This window comes from Seriola lalandi, unplaced genomic scaffold (genome assembly GCF_002814215.2).
Source record: "Seriola lalandi dorsalis isolate HSWRI2012SDOR001 ecotype SW California unplaced genomic scaffold, Sedor1 jcf7180002054974, whole genome shotgun sequence".
Lineage (NCBI taxonomy): Eukaryota > Metazoa > Chordata > Actinopteri > Carangiformes > Carangidae > Seriola > Seriola lalandi.
In genome coordinates, this window is record NW_019525524.1 from 622,224 (window position 1) to 641,949 (window position 19,726).

Below are 19,726 nucleotides of genomic sequence, written 5' to 3' on the forward strand. Positions count from 1 at the left end.
GCCTGGAGGTTAGAGTGTGTTTGAATAGGTTAAACACATGTTGTCATGTGGCATGCAGGGAGATGAAATAACAGGTGATGAAAGGTGAGATATCAGTGATGACAGATGATGACAGGTGAGATGTTAATGATGACAGGTGATGAAAGATGTTGACAGGTGAGATGTTAGTGACAGGTGATGAAAGGTGAGATATCAGTGATGACAGATGATGACAGGTGAGATGTTAATGATGACAGGTGATGAAAGATGTTGACAGGTGAGATGTTAGTGACAGGTGAGATATCAGTGATGACTGGGTCTTTGTTGGGACCTGGTGTAGTGTTGTCATGTTGAACCAGAAATGAGACAAACTGTCAGAACTATCTTTAAGAAGAAACCAATGTTCTCTGTGTATGAGCCCGAACAGCAGCTGCTGGTTTATGGTAACGTCTTGTCTGTCCTGCAGGTCTGTGCAGCTTTCTAGTGATGATCCTGTTTGCGTCTGAGGTGAAGCTCCATCACCTCTCGGACCGAATCGCCAATTTTAACGAGGACAACTTCGTCTACCAGACGTACAGTGAGAGCTACGACCAATCCTTCTGGCTCTTCTTCCTCATCTTCCTCCTCCACGGACTCAACATCCTGCTGATCAGACTGGCAGGATTCCAGTTTCCCTTCCAGGAAACCAAAGAGCTGGACCTGAGTGGGGGGGCAGCTGACCTCATGTACTGAGGAAACCTGAAGAAAACTGGAGCTGAACCTGGGCTCGTATTCACAAAGTATCTTAAGGCTAAAAGTAGCTCCTAACTTCTCGATTTAGGAGAAACTCCTAAAAGTAATGGGCATGTATATGACTCTTCATTTTAATGAAGACTAAGACTAATTCACAAAGCCACTTAGCGCTAAAAGTAGCACCTAAGTCTGGGAAAAGTTAGAAGTAGTGGAGAGGACTCCTAACTCACTAAGATCGAATCATAAAGAATCTTAAAGAGCTGATGTCATTCCACGCTGCAGTGTTTTGGAAACCTTAAACGATGCTGAATTACTGAATGAAGATACAACTCAACCAGGAGGGAAAAATGATCGTTGTGGAGTTTGTAAAGGATGCAATAACATCTCTTACCAACTGAAACAACCCGATCAGCACGGAAATTAAGTGTTACTGCTGCTACTTGGCAACAGAGAAAACGCAACTTTACAATGCTGACAGGTGGAGATCTCTCAGCCGTCTGTTCACCAAACAATAAATGTGTCTGTAGACTCAACATCATCGGACAGTTCATACCATTTCCTTTAGATGTTCAACAACTACAGAGAAATAAAGCAGCTTCATGGCAATTGCCGGTCTACCCGCTGTGTGTCTGCACCATCACAGTGTCCAGGATCTACACACGAGTCATGGATCTGAGTGGAGAGTGACCTGATCAGCTGTTTGAAAGGATCATATTCCAGCTGGATGTCACCTGGTGGGACAGTGGAAATCTTCTCACACCTCAACCCACAGCTACATTACAACACTACGCTACAACAGACTGTGGCTAATAGGCTGCCAGTTAGCTTTAGTTAGGTCAACTATGACAGGTGAGGTTTTTCTTTTATTTTTCCATTGAGTGAATTGGTTTTATAGTAAAATTTTATTCTCCTGGGTCGACACAGACGTTATCATACAGATGCATTTAAAAGAATGCACTACTTTTGTAAACAGCATCTAATCCGTTATTATTTCATTTGTATTTGTTTATTTCTCAGTGTTTTTTTTATTATTACTGTGGGATGTTGCGCCGGCACAGACTGGTCTCTCATCAACCAATCACTGTAGTTCCTGCAAGCGAGTTTGTTCATGAGAACTGAAGTCAGCCAGGAGTTTTGACTTTTCCTTACTAAAAGCTTTGTGAAGAGGTCTTAGGAGAAAACCTTTAGTAAGAAACTTTTAGTGTGTCTTAGGAGTGCTCTTAGTGGTAAGATAAAAAGCTTTGTGACTACGGACCCTGGTCTGGATCTGGTCTGTTGTCACGTAGTGAGAGGATCAGTCCAAACGCTGCAACTAACACTGATAATGATTAAAACTTTAGTCTGTAAAATGTCAGAATAAAGAAAAATGTCCGACTGGACTTCTTAGGGCCCCAAAGGTCCCAGGTTTCCTCCATATCAGTTGGGTCTACATAATTCGAATCATCATTAATCAATTAGACATTTCATGTTGGGTCCTCAATGTTGTGGTTATGTGCTGGGACTGTCAGAATTTTGTTGACCTGATGTCAAGTTTAGTTTTATCAGATTGTTTATCAGTTGTTGAATTTTTCTGTGTCAGTGATGAACAGACAGAAAAATATTTTATTCCATTACAGAAGAACTGTCAATGTTTTTTCTTTAATAATCAATTGATTGATCAGTGAATAAAATTATTCCCTGAAATGAACATGATCTAATGTCTGGTTCAGTCGTGTTGAGTTCACCGTCAGAGAAAAGCAGAAAATATTCACCTGAGAAAATTAATTTAATGATTAGTCGATTATCAAGTTTTTTGCCAATTTTCTGTCAATTGATTAATCAACTAATCAGTTCAGCTCTGGAACGCTGGCTGGTTTCAGTTTCTGGAGAAACACAACAACAGATTTTTGCCCCGGGCCCCTCAGGAGGTGAATCATCAGTGTGAAAGAAACATTCACAGGAACTGGAACCTGAACAATTTGAACATTTTGTCAAGACTCTGAATCTCATCAAATATGATCAAAATGTTTCAGTCAACGTTGGTCCAACACATGAATGTTTATGATGTGAAAACTCATCAGTATGAAGTGAAACGGTCACTCTGAGTTGGTGAATTGCTGATGGACATTATTCATCAAGTCTTAATAAAATTCTTTCATTCATCAAAAGTTGTACAAATTTGAAATGGCTGCATTTATACTGTGTTCACATGATAAAGTGTGTGTGTGTGTGTGTGTGTGTGTGTGTGTGTATGGTGTTACATAAATAGCCTCTTGCCACTCAGGTGAAGCCTCACTTTGGTCGGCTGCAGATAAGACTGATCCTGATCATCTTCTGTTCTTCCTACTCAGCTTGTTCTCTGTCAAATTTGTTTACGATCTGATGTGAGCTGATTTTAACAGATTTTTGTGCTGTTGTTTTATAAGACTTGTTCCAGTTTCAGAACCAGGATTACAGAATGAAAAAAAGAATAAATGATAATCTGTAAAACGTGTGGTAAAGATTTTAAAATGTTAATTTTAATGAACAAATACAAAAGAAGAACAATCGGACACATCTGAATACTTTGCAGCCATGTAAGGTCAAAATGTCAAACAAGAGGACCGTATTCAGAGTTTAACTTATTTAACTTACAAATAAGTTAAACTCTGAATAAGGTTCACTTGTTGGATTTGAGATATCAGGTACCATTTTTCCATGATTGGTTGACAAACGTTTGTGGGTGTGTTCAAATCAATTTAACCTGCTCTTAAATGTTACAGCTAATTACAACCAAACTCAAATCTACAGAGTGAGAGGATGAACTGCTGAGTGTCATGTGGGGTCACCACTGGGAGGCGCCATAGTTTAAATAGTATAAATAAACAAAAAAATTCCTGGAGAAATTTTGAATGTGCCTGATGCTTGGTGCGTGTACTTCACTCCTCACGTTTCAATCTGTACAAAGGACGTTACTTTCAGTTTCGTTCATGTCGTAGAGACTCATCCTGACACTGACCTCAGTCACTGCAGGTGTCCCTCACTAAGCCTTTTGAAGCCGTCACGACTGGCCACAATAACCTCACACTGATGGTTTCACAATCAAATTTGTCCCCACAACCAAAGCAAGACATCTATACACACATGTACATGACCCAACAGAAGTTGATCTGCAATAAAGCTGTACCACTATATCCCCATATAGACGATAGCTTCTAAGATCAAACTTTTATGACCTATCTCTTATTTTGAAAGTGTCTGTGCCTCTGTGTTTTGCAGTATAAATTGCTTAAGTTTTTGTACAACAGAGCCAATAATTCCCTCTTACTATGTTGAGACTTTTATTTTGAAGGTTCATCCAAATTGTGGAGATGCTGTTTGTGTGTTTCTGTCAATATATTTGTGTGTGTGTGTGTGTGTGTGTGTGTGTCTGTGTGTGTGTGTGTGTGTGTGTATATTCACCCCCACCAAACATTATGACCCCATGACCACGCCATAGGAGATTATTCAAGAAAAACCACAATCGGATGACGTCGCACAGGTACCGTTGGATGTGGAATCCCCGCAAATATCCAGTTGGTTCCATGCTGAAGAACCCCAGGTTCCCGGTATGGGTCTGCTGTATAAACAGTAGTCACTCAGTGGTGTTCAGTCTGAACCACTTGCTGCTCTCTGATTGTAGGATGGAGCACCTGTTCTACCTGTACTACTAAAATGGCCAGAGCTCTCAGAGGACTGCAGTACATACTCCCACCACTGGGAGTGTGTGTCTGACAGAAGTGTAGTGTTACGGCACTTCTAACTGTTTTTATAGCCAATTTTGACCAAAAAGTACCTGGAACTAAAAGGTTCCTATGGCCCATTGTTGTCTGCGTTTCCACTGCGGCCTTAAGTCCCGGGAAGATTATGCAAGATTATTACTTGACATTACTCACAGCACTTTAACATAACATTAACGAAAATACGGGACAAACTGCGTATTCAAAGTTCCTGAACCTTTGGAAAGTACTACCCCCCGACCAGGGACTTTTTGGGGGTTAATCAATTACCCTGAAATTAAATTTAAACCCTGGTTCCTGCGGTTTATACGCGAATAGTTTCTCAAAAGGTTCCTGGTTCTTGGGGAAAGTTCCTGCGGTGGAAACGCAGCTTTTGATCAATAACCAATATGAGTAGAAAGCTGTAGAGCCATGTGATCAACAACACAGCTTCAACGCCTCAGGGCTGCTGGTGGGGGTCACCAGTGACCTAGTCCATGTCTGTGGAAATATGACAGAACCTAATGTGACCCACGGAGACCTACATGTTCAGTCCTTGTTCTAGAATGATCATGACTGTTAGATGTGCACATGACACGGAGCTGCAGTCTGTCTGAGGTACAGTAAATCCTGAATCCTTCAGATCAAGAAGAAACACAGTCCGTTTTCAGAGGTGGTTCAGGTAGAACTTTATTCCTGGACCCAACATGTTTATGGTGATGTGATTCTGCCCCCTGGTGGACACATTCATTTCTACAGGATCATGTGGATTTAAGAGTTTTACCCGCTGTATCATTGTAATATTAACATTGTTTCCCCTCCAGCAGTCGTAAGTCCCTGCTTGTTGGTTGTCTTCTGGGTTTTGCTCTCAGTTTTTACCCCCTCTGAGGACTAGCAGGGGTCCTGAGGAGGCTCCTGGACTCCTGGACTGTGTTTCCCTGTATTCAGAACTGTCTCAGACTGTTCAAGTCTTTAAACCATACCACTCCACTGCAGTGAGGTGTACCGCACTCCTCCGTCCGGCCCCGGCGAGCAGAGCAGGACCGTCTTCTTTACATTGGATCCCAGACGAGCCACAGAGAGGAGGTCCAGCAGAGGGACCGCCTCATCAAGGGACAAACAGACGGCTATGAAGTGGGCGTGGAAACGAAGAGGGTCACCTGGAGAGGGAGAGAGAGACAGTCTGTGAGAGTCCACCAAATCTGAACCACAACCAAGACCTGTAGACCTGTTTATTACCACAAACAGACTAAAATATCAGAATAAACAGGATAAAGAGACAAAACATAAAACCTCAACTATACAGAGCAAAAGGCTTGAAGCTGGAGGAAGCTGGTTTCAGGGTTTGAGGCTGGTCTCAGATTTTGATTCTGGTTTCTGTTTTCGAGGCTGGTTGCAGGGTTTGAGGTTGGACTCTTTAAAAACATTACAACTGTATAAAAACAACTGAGAGGAATCAGACTGACCTGGATATACGAGGAAGTCTCCTCCAAACTTCCCTGCTGAGGTCAGGTAGAAGCCCCGCCCACTCAGGTCTCTGAACACCTGGTACCTAATGTCACAATGCGGGCTGTACTGTGCTCTGATTGGCCAGTCAGCTTGCAGAAAGGCACGGTCCTTGGGGCAGTAGGTAAGTCCGGCCCTCACCGTGCTCAGCTGGACCGCCATCGCCGATCGAGGGAAGGAAAAGCTCCGGTCCAGGGCCTCCAGGCGGCCCTGCAGGGCCTTGGCTGAGGTCCCAGGTCCAGCATGTGAACCTGAAGGGGACCAGGACCAGAACATCAGACCGCAGGGATCAAGACTACTGACCTGCATCAAGTGAAAGGTCATTATGGAAACGCTCTCACCTGTATGTGATGAGGTCATGGCTTGCAGCAGCGCTGATTTCCTGTCCTCAAGAGCGAGGACACTCTGCTCCACAAAACTCCTCTGCTGCTCCTCCCTGTACTTCTCCACCCACTGACAGATCTCCTCCCCGACTCCATCCTGGTGAAACCGACAACCAAATTAAACACACCCTCCTCCATCCAGCTGACAACAAATCAACTATATGATTACTTTTATGTATGTTAGCTGTCCAACCATGTTACCAGCTGATTGACTGACCGTGTTACTAACTAGTTAACTGACCTATTTACCAGCAAGTTAACTGACCTGGTCACCAGCAGGTGAACTGACCTAGTTACTAGCAGGTTAACTGACCCTTTTTACCAGCAGGTTAACCGACCTGATCACCAGCAGGTGACTGACCTTATTACTAGAAGGTTAACTGACCTGTTTACCTGCAGGTTAACTGATCTGCTCACCAGCTGGTTAACTAACCTGGTTACCAGCTGGTTAACTGACCTGGTAACCATCTGGTTAACGCTAGGTTATCTGGCCTAGTTACCAGCAGGTTAATGGTAGGGCAACTGACCTGGTTACTAGCAGGTAAAGCAGCAGCAGCCTGGTGTTCACTCAGCAGTCTCTCCTCCTCTGGCAGCAAGAGTAGTGGTCTTCCCAGTCGTCCGTTCTGTCGGGGGGTCCGGGGAAGTGAACCTAACAGTGCCCCCACCAGACCCTGAACCCTGACTGTCTTCAGGTCCTGCACCCTCCACAGCAGGGGGGCAGAGTCACACAGACTGAGACCAACAACATTAGACTGAGACATGTCCTCCTCCTCCTGACAGGCCGGGGGCTCCTCTCTGCAGGGGGGCTCCTCTCTGCAGGGGGGCTCCTCTCTGCAGGGGGGCTCCTCCATCACCAGAACCCGTGGACAGCGAGCAGCAGTGAAACATCAGACACTGATCAGAATAAACCAATAATCAATCATACTGTTTAGTCAAAGAAACAAATTTAGGTCACTGGGGGTCTAATCAGTAACCGTCTGTAGAGTAAAAACAATGAGTGAATCAGTTAGTCGATAACTACTTCTATGACTCATTAACTGTGTCAGTTACAGGAAACTGAACAGAACTTTAACATTTGAAAGAAGAAACCATGAACGAGGAAACAATTCGTCACATTATTCATTCATTTTCTACCACTTATCCTCTAGTAGGGTCGCGGGGGGGCTGGAGCCTATCCCAGCATCTTTTCGGGCGAGAGGCGGGGTACACCCTGGACAGGTCGCCAGTCCATCGCAAGGCAAACACATAGAGACAGACACCCATTCACACTCACAGCCACACCTATGGTCAATCTAGAGTATCCAATTAGCCTAGTCCCCATTTGCATGTCTTTGGACTGTGGGAGGAAGCCGGAGAACCCGGAGAGAACCCACACTGGCACGGGGAGAACATGCAAACTCCACACAGAAAGATCCCACGGCCGAGCCGGGACTCCAACCCGTAACCTTCTTGCTGTGAGGCGACAGCGCTAACCACTGCACCACCGTGCAGCCAATTCGTCACATTAGTGATGAGGAAAATAAACCTGGGCCACAGTGGACCACTTTATTAGGCACACCTGTGTCAGTTTAATGCTCTGCTCACCATGATGGTGAGTCTCTGTTTGCTCCACTGCTGTTGTACTGCAGCTGTTTCTAGTATTCACATACATGTGTCAGAATATTAGGAACACTTCTGAATACAAAGCAGTCAACACCATGACTGACTCTGAGCTCAGTGATGAAACACTGAGTGTTTACGTTGACACTACACATCTTTAATAATCATTTACATGCATTTGTCTTTCAAACATGACAATCAGAGATTAGAATGTTTTGCGATTTTTTAAAACTCTGAAACATCAAAGATTTTGTTTGGACTTTCATTACGTGGTCAATATTTTCATTCATAAATCAGATTAATATTAAATAGATTTGATTAAATAAAATAGATAAAAATAATCTGAGATCAAAGATCCATTTTCAGTCTCACGTTCACCTGTTCAAAGGTGTTCTCGGGTGGTGGATGTGGATTAGAGCTGCAATTATTTTTCAATTAGTCTATTGATGACCAAAAATCAACCAAAGATTACTATATCAACTATTTTGAGAATTGTTTTAGTCACATCTCAAGTCAAACTATCAACGATTTCATTCTTATTTGTTTTATATGATGATGAACTGGAAATATTCAGACTGATGGTTGAGGTAAAGTCCAACGGGGATTTTATTCTGACTTTTTCTGGATGAAAAAATTAATCAATTAATCAATAATTTATAAATACACTACTCAAAAAAATTAGGGGAACACTTAATCATCACAGTATAACACCAAGTCACTTCAATTTCAGGGATATCAATCCGTCCATTTAGGAACATCATCCAGCATGAGCAGTTTGCAGTGGCTCAGTGATGGTCTGGGAAGACGTATCCTTGGAGGGTCGCACAGACCTCCATGTCACAGCCAGCGGGACCCTGACTGCTGTTGGGTACCGGGATGAAATCCTCAGAGTGACTGTCAGACCTGACGCTGGAGCAGTGGGCCCAGGGTTCCTCCTGCTGCAGGACAACGCCCGGCCTCATGAGGCCAGAGTGTGTAGGCAGTCCCTTGATGACAAAGGCATTGATACCTTTGACTGACCTGCACCTTCCCCTGACCTAAATCCAACTGAGAACCTATGGGACGTTATGTATCCGTGCATCTGACAACACCAAGTACCGCCTAAGACAGGTATAGGCACATATAGGCACGTGGGGGCCACACACACTACTGAGTCACATTATGAGCTGCTGTGATGAAATTCACACAGGTTGGCTCAGCCTGTGATTTCAATTTTTTACTTTGATTTTGGGTGTGATTGTGAATCTAGTCCTCAGTGGGTTGATGATTTTGGTTTCCATTGACCTTTGTTACGTCATTTTGTTCTCAACAAATTATACAATGTACATCTGTAACGATTATCAACTTGAATAATTCTTCATCAAGATCTGATGTGTGATTTAAGTGTTCCCTTAATTTTTTTTTTAGCAGTGTATTAGTTGAAGCCCCCATCTCCTTCCAAGCTTGTCAGAAACAGACACAACCACCTGTGGTCACATGATCAAAAGGTCATATTTAAGTGATGGGATGAGACCTGCCGAAGAAACATACCTGTCACCATGTACTGTATGTTCACTGTAAACTAAGCCGTTCTGTGGTAGTATGAAGAAGACCATGAGCTGCAGCTGAAAGCTCAGAAACAAAGATTTTTGAGTTGATATTATCTGCCAAGGCTACCTGTCTTCATCACACAGGTGTGATAATAACCCTAATGTTCACAGTGGTCACAGACCACACACCTGTGTTCTGCTGCTCATGGTCTATAAATGGAATTTCACTGGTTGTTCAAAATTATAATAATAACAATAAAATATATTGAGAACTCATGAGCTGCTTGTTTCCAGTGTATTGCGGTGATTGACACTGCAGCTCTTCATCACAGATGATGATGATCAGGGAACTGAGCTTCACTGTAGAAACAGGCAGACACTCGGCATCAGTACTTCAGTCACTGTTCACTGCTGTTCACTGAGTAACAGCTGCAGCTTCATCAACAGGACAGAGTCGCTGCTTCTCCTTAAACATCAACTCTACATCTACTGAGTTAACCAACCGCTCTGTCTATCTGTAACTAACCGCCGACTTACCGGGTCAGTCAGTGAACTAATTAACCAGTTAACCTGACCAGTCAGCCAAGTTCAGATGTTAGCTTACCTTGCTGTGAACACACGTGCGCTGTTTTCACCACGCTGCGCTCCACGACATGCCGTAAAGCGGTGCAGCTGTAGTTTTATCCTGATTATTTGCAAAACAAACAGTGAAAACACGGACACACAACAGCGATGACGAGACACAGCAATTTAACAAACGAGCGCTACTTCGCCTCTCAGCTCAGTAACTCTGTCCACCGGGTTAGTTCGACGTCGACACCGTCACCTCACGGAGACAGCGGGGCTTGGAGGAGCAGAGCAGGACGGACCCGCCCACTCTCTTCAGCCGCCCCGAGAGAACAGAACGAATGCACACAGACAGACCACAGGCAGCAGAACGACCCAATAGGAGTAGAGGCGGAATTGCTGACACACAGGACGTCCAATGACACAGTTTGAGCTCGGAAGTGTCTGCCCACACTGAATCTGGTGTTTATTATAACGACTGTTAGTGTAAACTTTGGAATTTTAATAAAGAAAGAAGAAAAGAAACATTGAGTCATTAACAAAATTAGAGAAGTTCCATTTAAAATTATACACTTGGTTTATCATGTAAACCAGGCACTTTCAAGACTCGATATTGATGAAGGAAAATGTGTTTTTTGTAGTTAGAAAACAGTAAGTGCCTGTCTATTAAATAGTTTTGGTAAGAAAATGGAATATTTCTTTAAGATCTTGACTGGTTCAACTATTCGTTTAGAAAAGAGAGACTTTTTTTATGATAAGAATGATATTGACTGTAAGAGACATAATATAATTGGACGTTATATATTGATTCATTACACACACTAAAGAACAGTAAAGCAATAAAAACAGTAAACTCTTGTAAAGCCTTAGATATTTTCCTTTTGTCCTTATAAAATACTTTTATTTTTGTTTAATCATCCTTATTTATATGTTGCATTTATCTCCTTTTATTGTAATTATTTCATTTGTATGTACTGTTCATATTTTACTATACAGTAAAATAAGTTATGAAGTTATGATTGTTTCCTCGATTTTCAATGTTTGTTTTTAGACAAAATGGAAAATGTTTTGAATAATAAAGCATTTAAAATAAAAAAACTTTAACAAACTTTAATCTGTAACTATTAGTGTGTCAGTCTGTGACTGTTGAAGTGTGTGTCTGGATATTCACCGAAAACAGACAAAACGCTGCTGTAGCTGCTCAGTGAGGGTCGCAGCTGTGACGACCTTTGACCTCTCTGATGTTCTCTGTGACCTGTCAGTTTAAATCTATGAGAACACAGCAGGACGCTCATGATCAAATACAGATTTTATCAGCAGGTGTCCCCGTCTGTGTTCTGTTATTAACTGTAGAGGTTTAACTATTGTCATGTGGTCCAGGTGTTTGACCTAAGACTTGTAGAAGAAAATTTATTCAAGTCGTTAGTTCGGAGTTTGCTGTAGTGGTGTGAGTTTATTGGTATTCCAGAATACGGTGACCCTACTGACACGGAGCAGGACTGAGGCAATAGACTGACCCAGAGTAAAGGGCAGGAGGACAGTAATACAGTTGAGGAAGAGGGGGATGGTCTGTATTTACATGCAGTTGACCTGGGGTTACAGATATGTGGTCGGACAAGATAACAAGGGGGTCAAAAGGGTTTAGAAACAAAAGATAGTTTCCTCTAGAAGCCCTATAGTGTAACACCTAGGGTCAATTTACTTGGGGGCCAGGAAGGACCCCCAGATTGAATCAGTTTAGCCACAGGTAAGTGTGTTGATAAGACATTGATGTACTGGAGATGAAAGAGGGAAGAACAGAGACAGATGGTTATTGATCATAAGACAGAAGGCGGTACTGTCTCAGGTGTTATTGAATCATCAAGTTTTCTCTCAGGAATGAGTATTGTCTTTCTCAGACTCTGTCAGTGTGGACACTGATCAGTGTCACAGGCTTCATGTGGAAATCATTGAAGTGACACAACTGTGACCAGCTGAGTGGAGGGGAGGCTTTTATTCTGAAAGGACCACTGTCAAAGGCTTCAGCATCTGTACAGATGTTGCACAGCAACAGGGTTCAGTGGCCTGCTTTATAGTTAATGTCTCTCTCTCTATCTCACACACACACACACACACACACACACACACACACACACACACACACACACACACACACACACACAGCAGTTATTTGGTGACAAACTGTTCAACTACATTTCCGAGGTTCCTCTGCAGAAGCTCCAGAGGCAGAGGAATGAATTGATCACAGGCAGATCCAAATAGAAATGTATCAGAACTCCATGCCCCCTCCTCACCTGTCCTCGGGTGTCAGGTGAAGGAAACAGAAAACATTTCAGCACTAAAGCAACAGATGCAGCTTCAGTGAAACACACGCACTGACCCCTCCTCTGTGTTTGTGCATGAGTGATGGATTGTAGGATTTGGAGTTGTAGACTGTAGCTCCAGCAGCACCCCCTACTATCCGATCTGCAGCTCCTCCAGCTCCTTAAGCAGCTGGTCCTCCTTCTGGATCTTCTCCAGCTGCAGAAAACACAGTCCGGGTCAGACCAGGTCAGTCCAGGTTCACACAAAAAAGCAGCAGTCTGACCTGATCACTTTTTATTTCCTATTGATCAGTGACCAGTAATGTAGTGAAATAAATTAGTGTGGATTCATCATTCTGTTGTGCTCACCTCAGCTACAACATCAACACCACCTCACACACAAACTTATATCAAGTTAAATCATCTTAACATCAACTATAAACAGTACAAATAATAGGTACTCTGGTGTTTACTGGTGTTTAAGTACTACAACCACAGAGTAGAAATACTTTGTGAAGTAAAAGTACTGCATTTTTAATTTAACTTATAAAAGTATCAGCATCAAAATAAATGTAAAGTACCAAAAGTTAGGTTCTGATTCTGGCTCATTCAGAATTATGTTCATTATATGACTGATGCAAAGTTGGAGCTGAGATACATCATTGATTTAATGATTATATCGAGCATTAATAATCAGAATGTGATTATTGTCACAGCAGCTGGCAGGTAAATGTAAAGGAGCTGAAACATATTCAGCTTCTACACACACACTGTGATAAACTGTCTCTGTCTGAGAAGACAGAGATCAGAGAAACTGCCTCACCTGGTTCTTCTGCAGGACTTTTCCAGATGCTTGCTGCTCCTTCAGCTCCTCAATGGCTTTAAGTTTCTGAAACACACAAACACATGACAGACATGACCCCGTCACCCTGTGACCTCAGCACAGTCGAATAAAACCTCACTAATAGCCAATCCCCTCTCTACTACAGTTCATGTGACCTCTCTCTTCACCTTCTTTAAATTCTTTATCTTCTTGTCCATCTCCGGGTCACCGCTGGTTGGTTCTGATTGGCTGTTGGTGACGGGGGCGGGGTCAGACGGAGGCTCATGTTCAGACTTTGATTCCTGCAGAACCAAAAAAAAGTCAGAGACCAGGCCGTGTACAGAGCATTTCATGAATATATCTGATGAACACATGAATATAACTGATGACACATGAATATAACTGATGAACACATGAATATAACTGATGACACATGAATATATCTGATGACACATGAATATAACTGATGAACACTTGAATATATCTGATGACACATGAATATAACTGATGAACACTTGAATATATCTGATGAACACGTGAATATATCTGATGAACACTTGAATATATCTGATGAACATGTGAATATAACTGATGAACACATGAATATAACTGATGAACACGTGAATATATCTGATGAACACGTGAATATATCTGATGAACACGTGAATATATCTGATGAACACGTGAATATATCTGATGAACACAGGACCGTGCTCTCAGGAAGCAAGAGGATGAAGAGGGAAACAAAACAGTTGACTGAGTCAGAATTAGGTCTGGGTTGAAATAAAATAGATTTTCCGATTAAAATCTATCTTCCTTTGAATAATCCGATATTGACTCGATCTTTTAATATACGTCTTTTACACTCTCCTGTGGGAGTGTGAAGCTGTCACAACGAGATCTGGTCATGGGAGAAGGTGTAGAACTGCTGGAGCAACTGGAACAACACTCTGCCACTTTTTCTCTCCAAGTGATGAAATAAAATATCTGCAATTTGCGGAATCTGGTTGAAATGTATCTACTGCGCTTGAACATCCCATCACTTAAGAGTTTATTATGTAGAGAGCTAATAAAAACAAATCAAATGGTCAAAGTTGTCATATTGACATTTAAGGTGTAAATACATAGTGCATTCATGTAACTGCTTTGTGTCCATCCATAATGTCAACATTGTTTTTAATAATGCAGCTGGTTAGAGGAACAGCCTTAGTTCTCTGAGAATCTCATTCATATCCAAAAAAACTCATGTTGTAACTGTAGTGTACATACCTGGCCTGACATCAGTCACAAGCCATTAAGGAAGTTCCCACAGTTGACACTTTGTGACTCTTCCCACCATCAAAATATCAAATTGATAGGAGACAGAGACAAAGGACCCTTTCACAAACAAACCATGCTTTTAGCATGTCAGAGAGACACAGAACCAGACCAAAGGTCAAAGGGTCAGCTCCAGATTTTTTCCAACTGGAGAATATAGGCAAAATCTCCAGTTTGTAACAATAAGACTGTCTGATGATATTTGATTGTTTCTTGTATAGGACAAGTAACAACAAAAGGACTGATTAACACCAAGGTGTGAATCCTGGCCTGTCTGTGCCATGCATGAAAAAAAACACACACACACACACACACACACACACACACACACACACACACACACACACACACACACCCCTTCCTTCCTCTGTCCCTCTCTAGATAAGAGTCATAAACTATAACCCACATTCCAGTCCTGGGTAGTGACCAGCAGAACTCTCTTCACAGACACAGATCTGAGGAAGAATGTACAATTAAATATCTAACTGTTCTGTAACTCATGAGATGTTCCTATGCAATAGTTTAATCCCAAACTTCTATCCCATAGAATGTTTGAAATGTAACGTACATTTTAAGACAAGGTCCTTCATGTGACCATACTGTCAGCATCCTTCACACGCCCCTGAAACATGCACCAGCCCCCAGGGGATAAAACAGTCGTGAACAATTCACAAAAAAAGAAAAAAAGCCAGGAAGGTGAGAAGTCAGAAAAGTTAGAAACTCAGCGAGATGCTAAGAAGGAAGAAGATGCGAGAAACGAAGCTAAAACCTAGAGGCTGAAAAGCTGAAGCTAGAAAACGATGCAGAAACTAGAAGCTGAGATCTTTGCCAAAGAGTCCCGGCTCAAAGCTCGGCTCTGTAGCCATGGAAACTCTTAGCTCTAAGCTGCTCGCCACAAACTCATGGCTCTTAGTCATTTTTGCACTTTTCGCGTCTTTTATTTTTCTTTGCCACAAGCTCCAAGTAACATGATTTTTGTCTACATGTGCGATCTTTTATTTTTATAAGCCAAGTCAAGACCAACTGAACCAAAGCAACAGAAGTGCCTCAGAGTAATTTTGTAACTTTTAATCATCATCAAGTTTTCTTTTTTTAAGATTTTGACAACTTTAGAGTCATCTGGTCAACGCCAGTCTCCTCTAAAGTTATCCAGCCAAAGTGAAGAGCATTAGAGTTTATTTCGCATCAACCCACAAGAGACGCCAGCAGATAACATCTGCACGACCACCTGCAGAGAAGCCGATCAGAAATCAAGAGTGCCCGAGACAGAAAGTCTCCTGGCAACACTCTGCTCATGACTGGGTTGATGTCGAAATATAGCAATATTTAATCATCAAACCTAATTCGTAGATGTAGCATCATTAGCTGTATAGCCAGAGTGTATAGCCATAACATATTCTCTCCCACCATTGCCAACTCATCACACTGCTCATTTCATTATTATCTTCATATTTATGATTATTACAAGTTGCATTTACTCTGTAGATAGTACTTTAGTTAATAAACTCCTTTATTTGCACCCAGTTGTTGTCCTGTTGTATTCTTTTGACGTAGAGACTGGAGATCCATTGAATCCAGAAGTCATGGCTTCCAATATAAGATTGATAAATGTATCAATGACGTAATTCATTGTTGTCCTCCCAGAGGACTGGTGCCCCATTTCAACGAGAGTAAATTCCAAAATATGGCGTTAACGCTACTTGACTGAAATATCCCTGACTGAATCGAGACCAAATCGAAGCAGGACCTTGTGAATCAGAATCAAATCGATTCAGGAAATCAGTGGCAATACCCAGCCCTTTTCAGAATGATGTGAAAGTTTGCCTTTTCAAAGTAAAATGATGAGAAAGGAGCTGCATGCTTTCACTATGTCAGCTGTGATAATAATGATCCTTAATTAATCACATTAATGAGACCTACAGAGAGAGGATGGATGATTAAACCAATGAACCAATGAACAGTTGAGTGAACAGGTGAGTGAACAGGTGAGTGAACAGGTGAGTGAACGGGTGGGTGCATCAGTTCACCTGTTTAGCTGCCTTCTTAGCTTCTCGTTTCCTCTGATTCTTCAGAGCTGCTTTAGAAAGACTCTTCTCCCCCGAAACACCTGGACGCATGTTCTGAGGGGGCTCCTCCTCATGCTGACAGACAGGTACATGTCAGAGAGACAGGTACAGGTCAGAGAGAGACAGGTACATGACTTCTCTCAGATCATTGGTAGGTGTGGTTCTTACATGAGACACATGAAGTAACTTCTCAGCTTGTTAACTTGTTTATTTATCTAATCTGTGATATAAAGTTAACAAAATAAACGCTGTGAACCAGTTCAGAGTTCTTTCCTCACCAGTTTGGCGCTGGGCGTGGCCGGCAGATGTCTCAGTGCAGGTGGGCGGTATGCCTGTGTGGGTGGGGCCTGCGTGCTCCCCAGCTCGCTGGGTGCTGCCTGGTACTTGATGGCACGCTCGGGGAAGCTGCCGTCAGGGAACGGCTGCCAGCGAACCTCCCACAGCTCCGAACCGGCTGCCACTTCCCATTTGTGCAGAACCGAGCCAGTGTAGTGCCAGATCTTATAACCATTACTGACCCGCAGCCGGGGAGAACAGGTTGCCGTGATGACGTGCTCACCGTCAGGAGACCAGCAGAAATGTGTGGCATCTGGAGCCTGAGGTTTGGACACCTGAGACGACAGGGAGGGGTTAGACTGGCTTCAGGTCTGAGGAGTCAGCTGGTCTAAGGGCCACAGACTAACCCTCATGATGCAGACAGTGATGTCCCTGTGGGGAGTCCATGTGCAGACCAGCAGGAGATCACTGACATGCAGGTACATGAACCACAACACACCTTTATTTTGAAAGTGTCATGACTTCAGAGTCTGAAACATTTCCACAAACTGCTGTAGCTCCTGATGTTTACAGGTGAACACTGGACCATTCAAATGTGCACTCACTGCTGCTCCTCTTCCTCCTCACCTGTTTGTATTTCTTCACGTCCCAGACCTCCATCTGACCCCGCAGGTTCCCGAAGCCAGCCAGGACCAGTATGTGGCCCTGAGGACTGGAGACAGGCAGAATGATACAGTCAGACTGGTCATTATCTAACAGGATGGTCTGAGCTACTAACGATCTGTGAAGAAGCTCAAAGAATCTGCCGAAAGCTGAACCTGACTTCATCTAATGGACGTGACTTCAACAGGTAACATAACTGAGGTATCAGGTCTCACCTGTAGTAGGCGGCATTTCTCGGTCCGGTTCCGAAGTCGAACACCGGGTCACATTTAATGTTGAAGATGGTGGCTTTTGCTGGCATGAAGCCGTAGACCACACAGAACTCTGCAGAGTTTGGACTCCAGGCCACATCGTAGATTGGACCGTTCTTTGCTGAAAGACACAAAAAGAACAGAGTTTGTCAGCAGTGAGAGGTTTTCTCATGAGTTCATACAAACACCTGTTCTTATGGTTTCTGGACTGGCTGGGGCTCCATTTCCCTCTGGTCCTGTGTATTTTCTCATTTAAGGGTTACTCATCAGGTTTTTCTGATCTTCTTGAGGTTTTCTTCTTCTACTGCTGAACTGGACAAAACACTGGTTCTCAGCTGCTGAGTCCAGAACAACAGAACAAAAAGTATGGGAGCAGCAGGAAAGGAAGTGGTATGCCCAGTGCAGTACTCACGCAGCTGAACCACAGCAGTCTCTCCATTAACAGCCAGGTAATGCAGCGTCTGCTCTCCATAATATGAAGCTCCAGTCTTGTCCACCTCAGTACTCGCCGTCACCAGAACCGCCGAGGCTGAGACAGAACAGAGGGAACAGGACCTCATCAAAGTCTGGACTTACTGGACCCTGAGCACGAAATCAGACTGAGTCTCTCTGAACTCCTTCAACCTTTCTTGTTCCACTGCATGGTGACTCTGTCAGCCTTGAAGAAGCTCTTGTTGGCGAGCGCTGCAGTTGGTCCCCCCAGCACCGGGTACTGGTACAGACGCACAAATGAAGGAGCTCCTTTACTGCCTGGGACGTAGACTGCTACCTGGAGAGGACAAACAGACATGAGGGGATGGATCCAGGTCACACAGGGTGTGATGTTAAGGGACTTGGAGTCCTCACCTTGCTGGGTTGACCTCCAGGTGACAACGCAAAGTCTGAGACTTTCTGCATGTGAAGCTTGTTGGCGATGGAGTCTGAAACACACAGGTTCTGGTTTTACACTGAGATGGTCTGAACTCAGAGATAACTGTGGTCTGCTACATCCTGACTGCTGCTTCAGGTCTGTACTAAACCCCGCCCACCTGGACTCTCCGTAGACCTGCTACAAATCAACTATAAACACAGCAGCAACAATCAGGGTCCAGGCAGAAGACCAGATCCACAGAAAACAGAGCTGAGAGAGTAAACTGATGACAGAACTTTGAAAAAAAATAAACTTGGTTATCACAGCGCCATCAAGAGGTCTCTAAGCGTCAATGCGTCTGAGTCGTGGGTGGAGCCTGAAATCCACTAGTTTTAGTGTTTCAGGTCTGAACAGAGTAATAAGAACAAAACCGACAGGCAGTCCATCAGTGAAGCTGGACCTCAGGTTTCACTTCCTCTGACTCATCAAAATGATGTCACCAGTAACAGGAGACAGAGAGACACTTCACTGATTTGAAAAGTCTCCCAGATCTCCCACAATTAGTTCATCTGTCAGCTCATCAACAACACACAGTCAAACTCTCGAATATCAATGCGGGTGTCAGCCTCACACATCCAGGATGGTGGAAATGACAAAACAGCCCAGCACTTCCTCCAAGTCTTGTAATCGTGTGGTCTTGATGTGTTGATGTATGCTGATGTGTGTTGACATGTGACATGTGTTGACGTATAATGATATGTGATGTGTGTGTCGACGTGTGTTGATGTATGTTGTGTGCTGACATGTCTTGATGTGTGTTTCTGTGTGTTGACATGTGACCTGTTGATGTGTGATGATATGTGATGTGTGTGTTGACATGTGCCGACGCGTCTTGATGTGTGTTGATTTGTGTTGACCTGTATTGACGTGTGTTGATGCGTGTTGACGTGTGTTGACGTGTGTTCAGTCAGATATGGTTTCTTACTGAAGTCGTTGTTCTCATAGAAGTGCAGCTCATTGTTGACGCTCCTCACAGAGATCTTCTCATCATCAGACCAGCTGGGACACCTGCAGACAGACACACACCTTCAGTCCACACAGCACCATCACCTACCACATGTGGTCATCACGGAGAGGACATGTGCTGCTGCTGGGGGGGGGGGGGG

The 19,726-nt window shown here is 43.4% G+C and overlaps 3 protein-coding genes across 4 annotated transcripts in view; 1 reads left to right on the forward strand and 2 right to left on the reverse strand.

Moving 5' to 3' along the window:
- clrn1 (clarin 1) overlaps nucleotides 1–2,875 on the forward strand; it is an 8,996-nt gene extending 6,121 nt beyond the window's left edge. The window contains exon 3 of the mRNA XM_023396246.2: nucleotides 446–2,875. Coding sequence (XP_023252014.1) covers nucleotides 446–711 — 266 coding nt within the window. The 3' untranslated portion in view covers nucleotides 712–2,875. The remainder of the gene's footprint in view (nucleotides 1–445) is intronic.
- Nucleotides 2,876–3,187: 312 nt separating this feature from the next.
- Nucleotides 3,188–10,334, reverse strand: tsen34 (TSEN34 tRNA splicing endonuclease subunit). Of its 2 annotated transcripts, XM_087171080.1 has the most exons (6): nucleotides 10,049–10,334; nucleotides 7,136–7,210; nucleotides 6,844–7,099; nucleotides 6,275–6,413; nucleotides 5,894–6,184; nucleotides 3,188–5,587 (listed from the first exon to the last, which is right to left on the reverse strand). In XM_087171080.1, exons 2-6 carry the CDS (start codon nucleotides 7,165–7,167, stop codon nucleotides 5,400–5,402), a joined length of 906 nt encoding a protein of 301 aa, XP_087027206.1. In that variant the 5' UTR covers nucleotides 7,168–7,210; nucleotides 10,049–10,334; the 3' UTR covers nucleotides 3,188–5,399. The 2 variants fall into 2 exon arrangements, with proteins under 2 accessions (XP_087027206.1, XP_023252008.1); XM_023396240.2 differs by having other exon boundaries at nucleotides 6,844–7,210.
- Nucleotides 10,335–11,985: 1,651 nt separating this feature from the next.
- Nucleotides 11,986–19,726, reverse strand: part of eif2a (eukaryotic translation initiation factor 2A) — a 13,673-nt gene continuing 5,932 nt past the window's right edge. Inside the window, exons 10-16 of the mRNA XM_023396249.2 lie at nucleotides 17,675–17,831; nucleotides 17,424–17,508; nucleotides 16,799–17,131; nucleotides 16,482–16,595; nucleotides 13,326–13,439; nucleotides 13,138–13,203; nucleotides 11,986–12,531 (exon numbers count right to left, since the gene is read on the reverse strand). Coding sequence (XP_023252017.1) covers nucleotides 12,469–12,531; nucleotides 13,138–13,203; nucleotides 13,326–13,439; nucleotides 16,482–16,595; nucleotides 16,799–17,131; nucleotides 17,424–17,508; nucleotides 17,675–17,831 — 932 coding nt within the window. The 3' untranslated portion in view covers nucleotides 11,986–12,468. The remainder of the gene's footprint in view (nucleotides 12,532–13,137; nucleotides 13,204–13,325; nucleotides 13,440–16,481; nucleotides 16,596–16,798; nucleotides 17,132–17,423; nucleotides 17,509–17,674; nucleotides 17,832–19,726) is intronic.

Coding starts and splice junctions, on each gene's coding strand:
- tsen34 (XM_023396240.2), bottom strand. CDS start 7,167: ATGGAGGAGCCCCCCTGCAGAGAGGAGCCCCCCTGCAGAGAGGAGCCC. Junction 6,414..6,843: donor CTTTACCTGCTAGTAACCAG/GTCAGTTGCCCT, acceptor CGGTTTCACCAG/GATGGAGTCGGGGAGGAGAT. Junction 6,185..6,274: donor CATGACCTCATCACATACAG/GTGAGAGCGTTT, acceptor GGTCCCCTTCAG/GTTCACATGCTGGACCTGGG.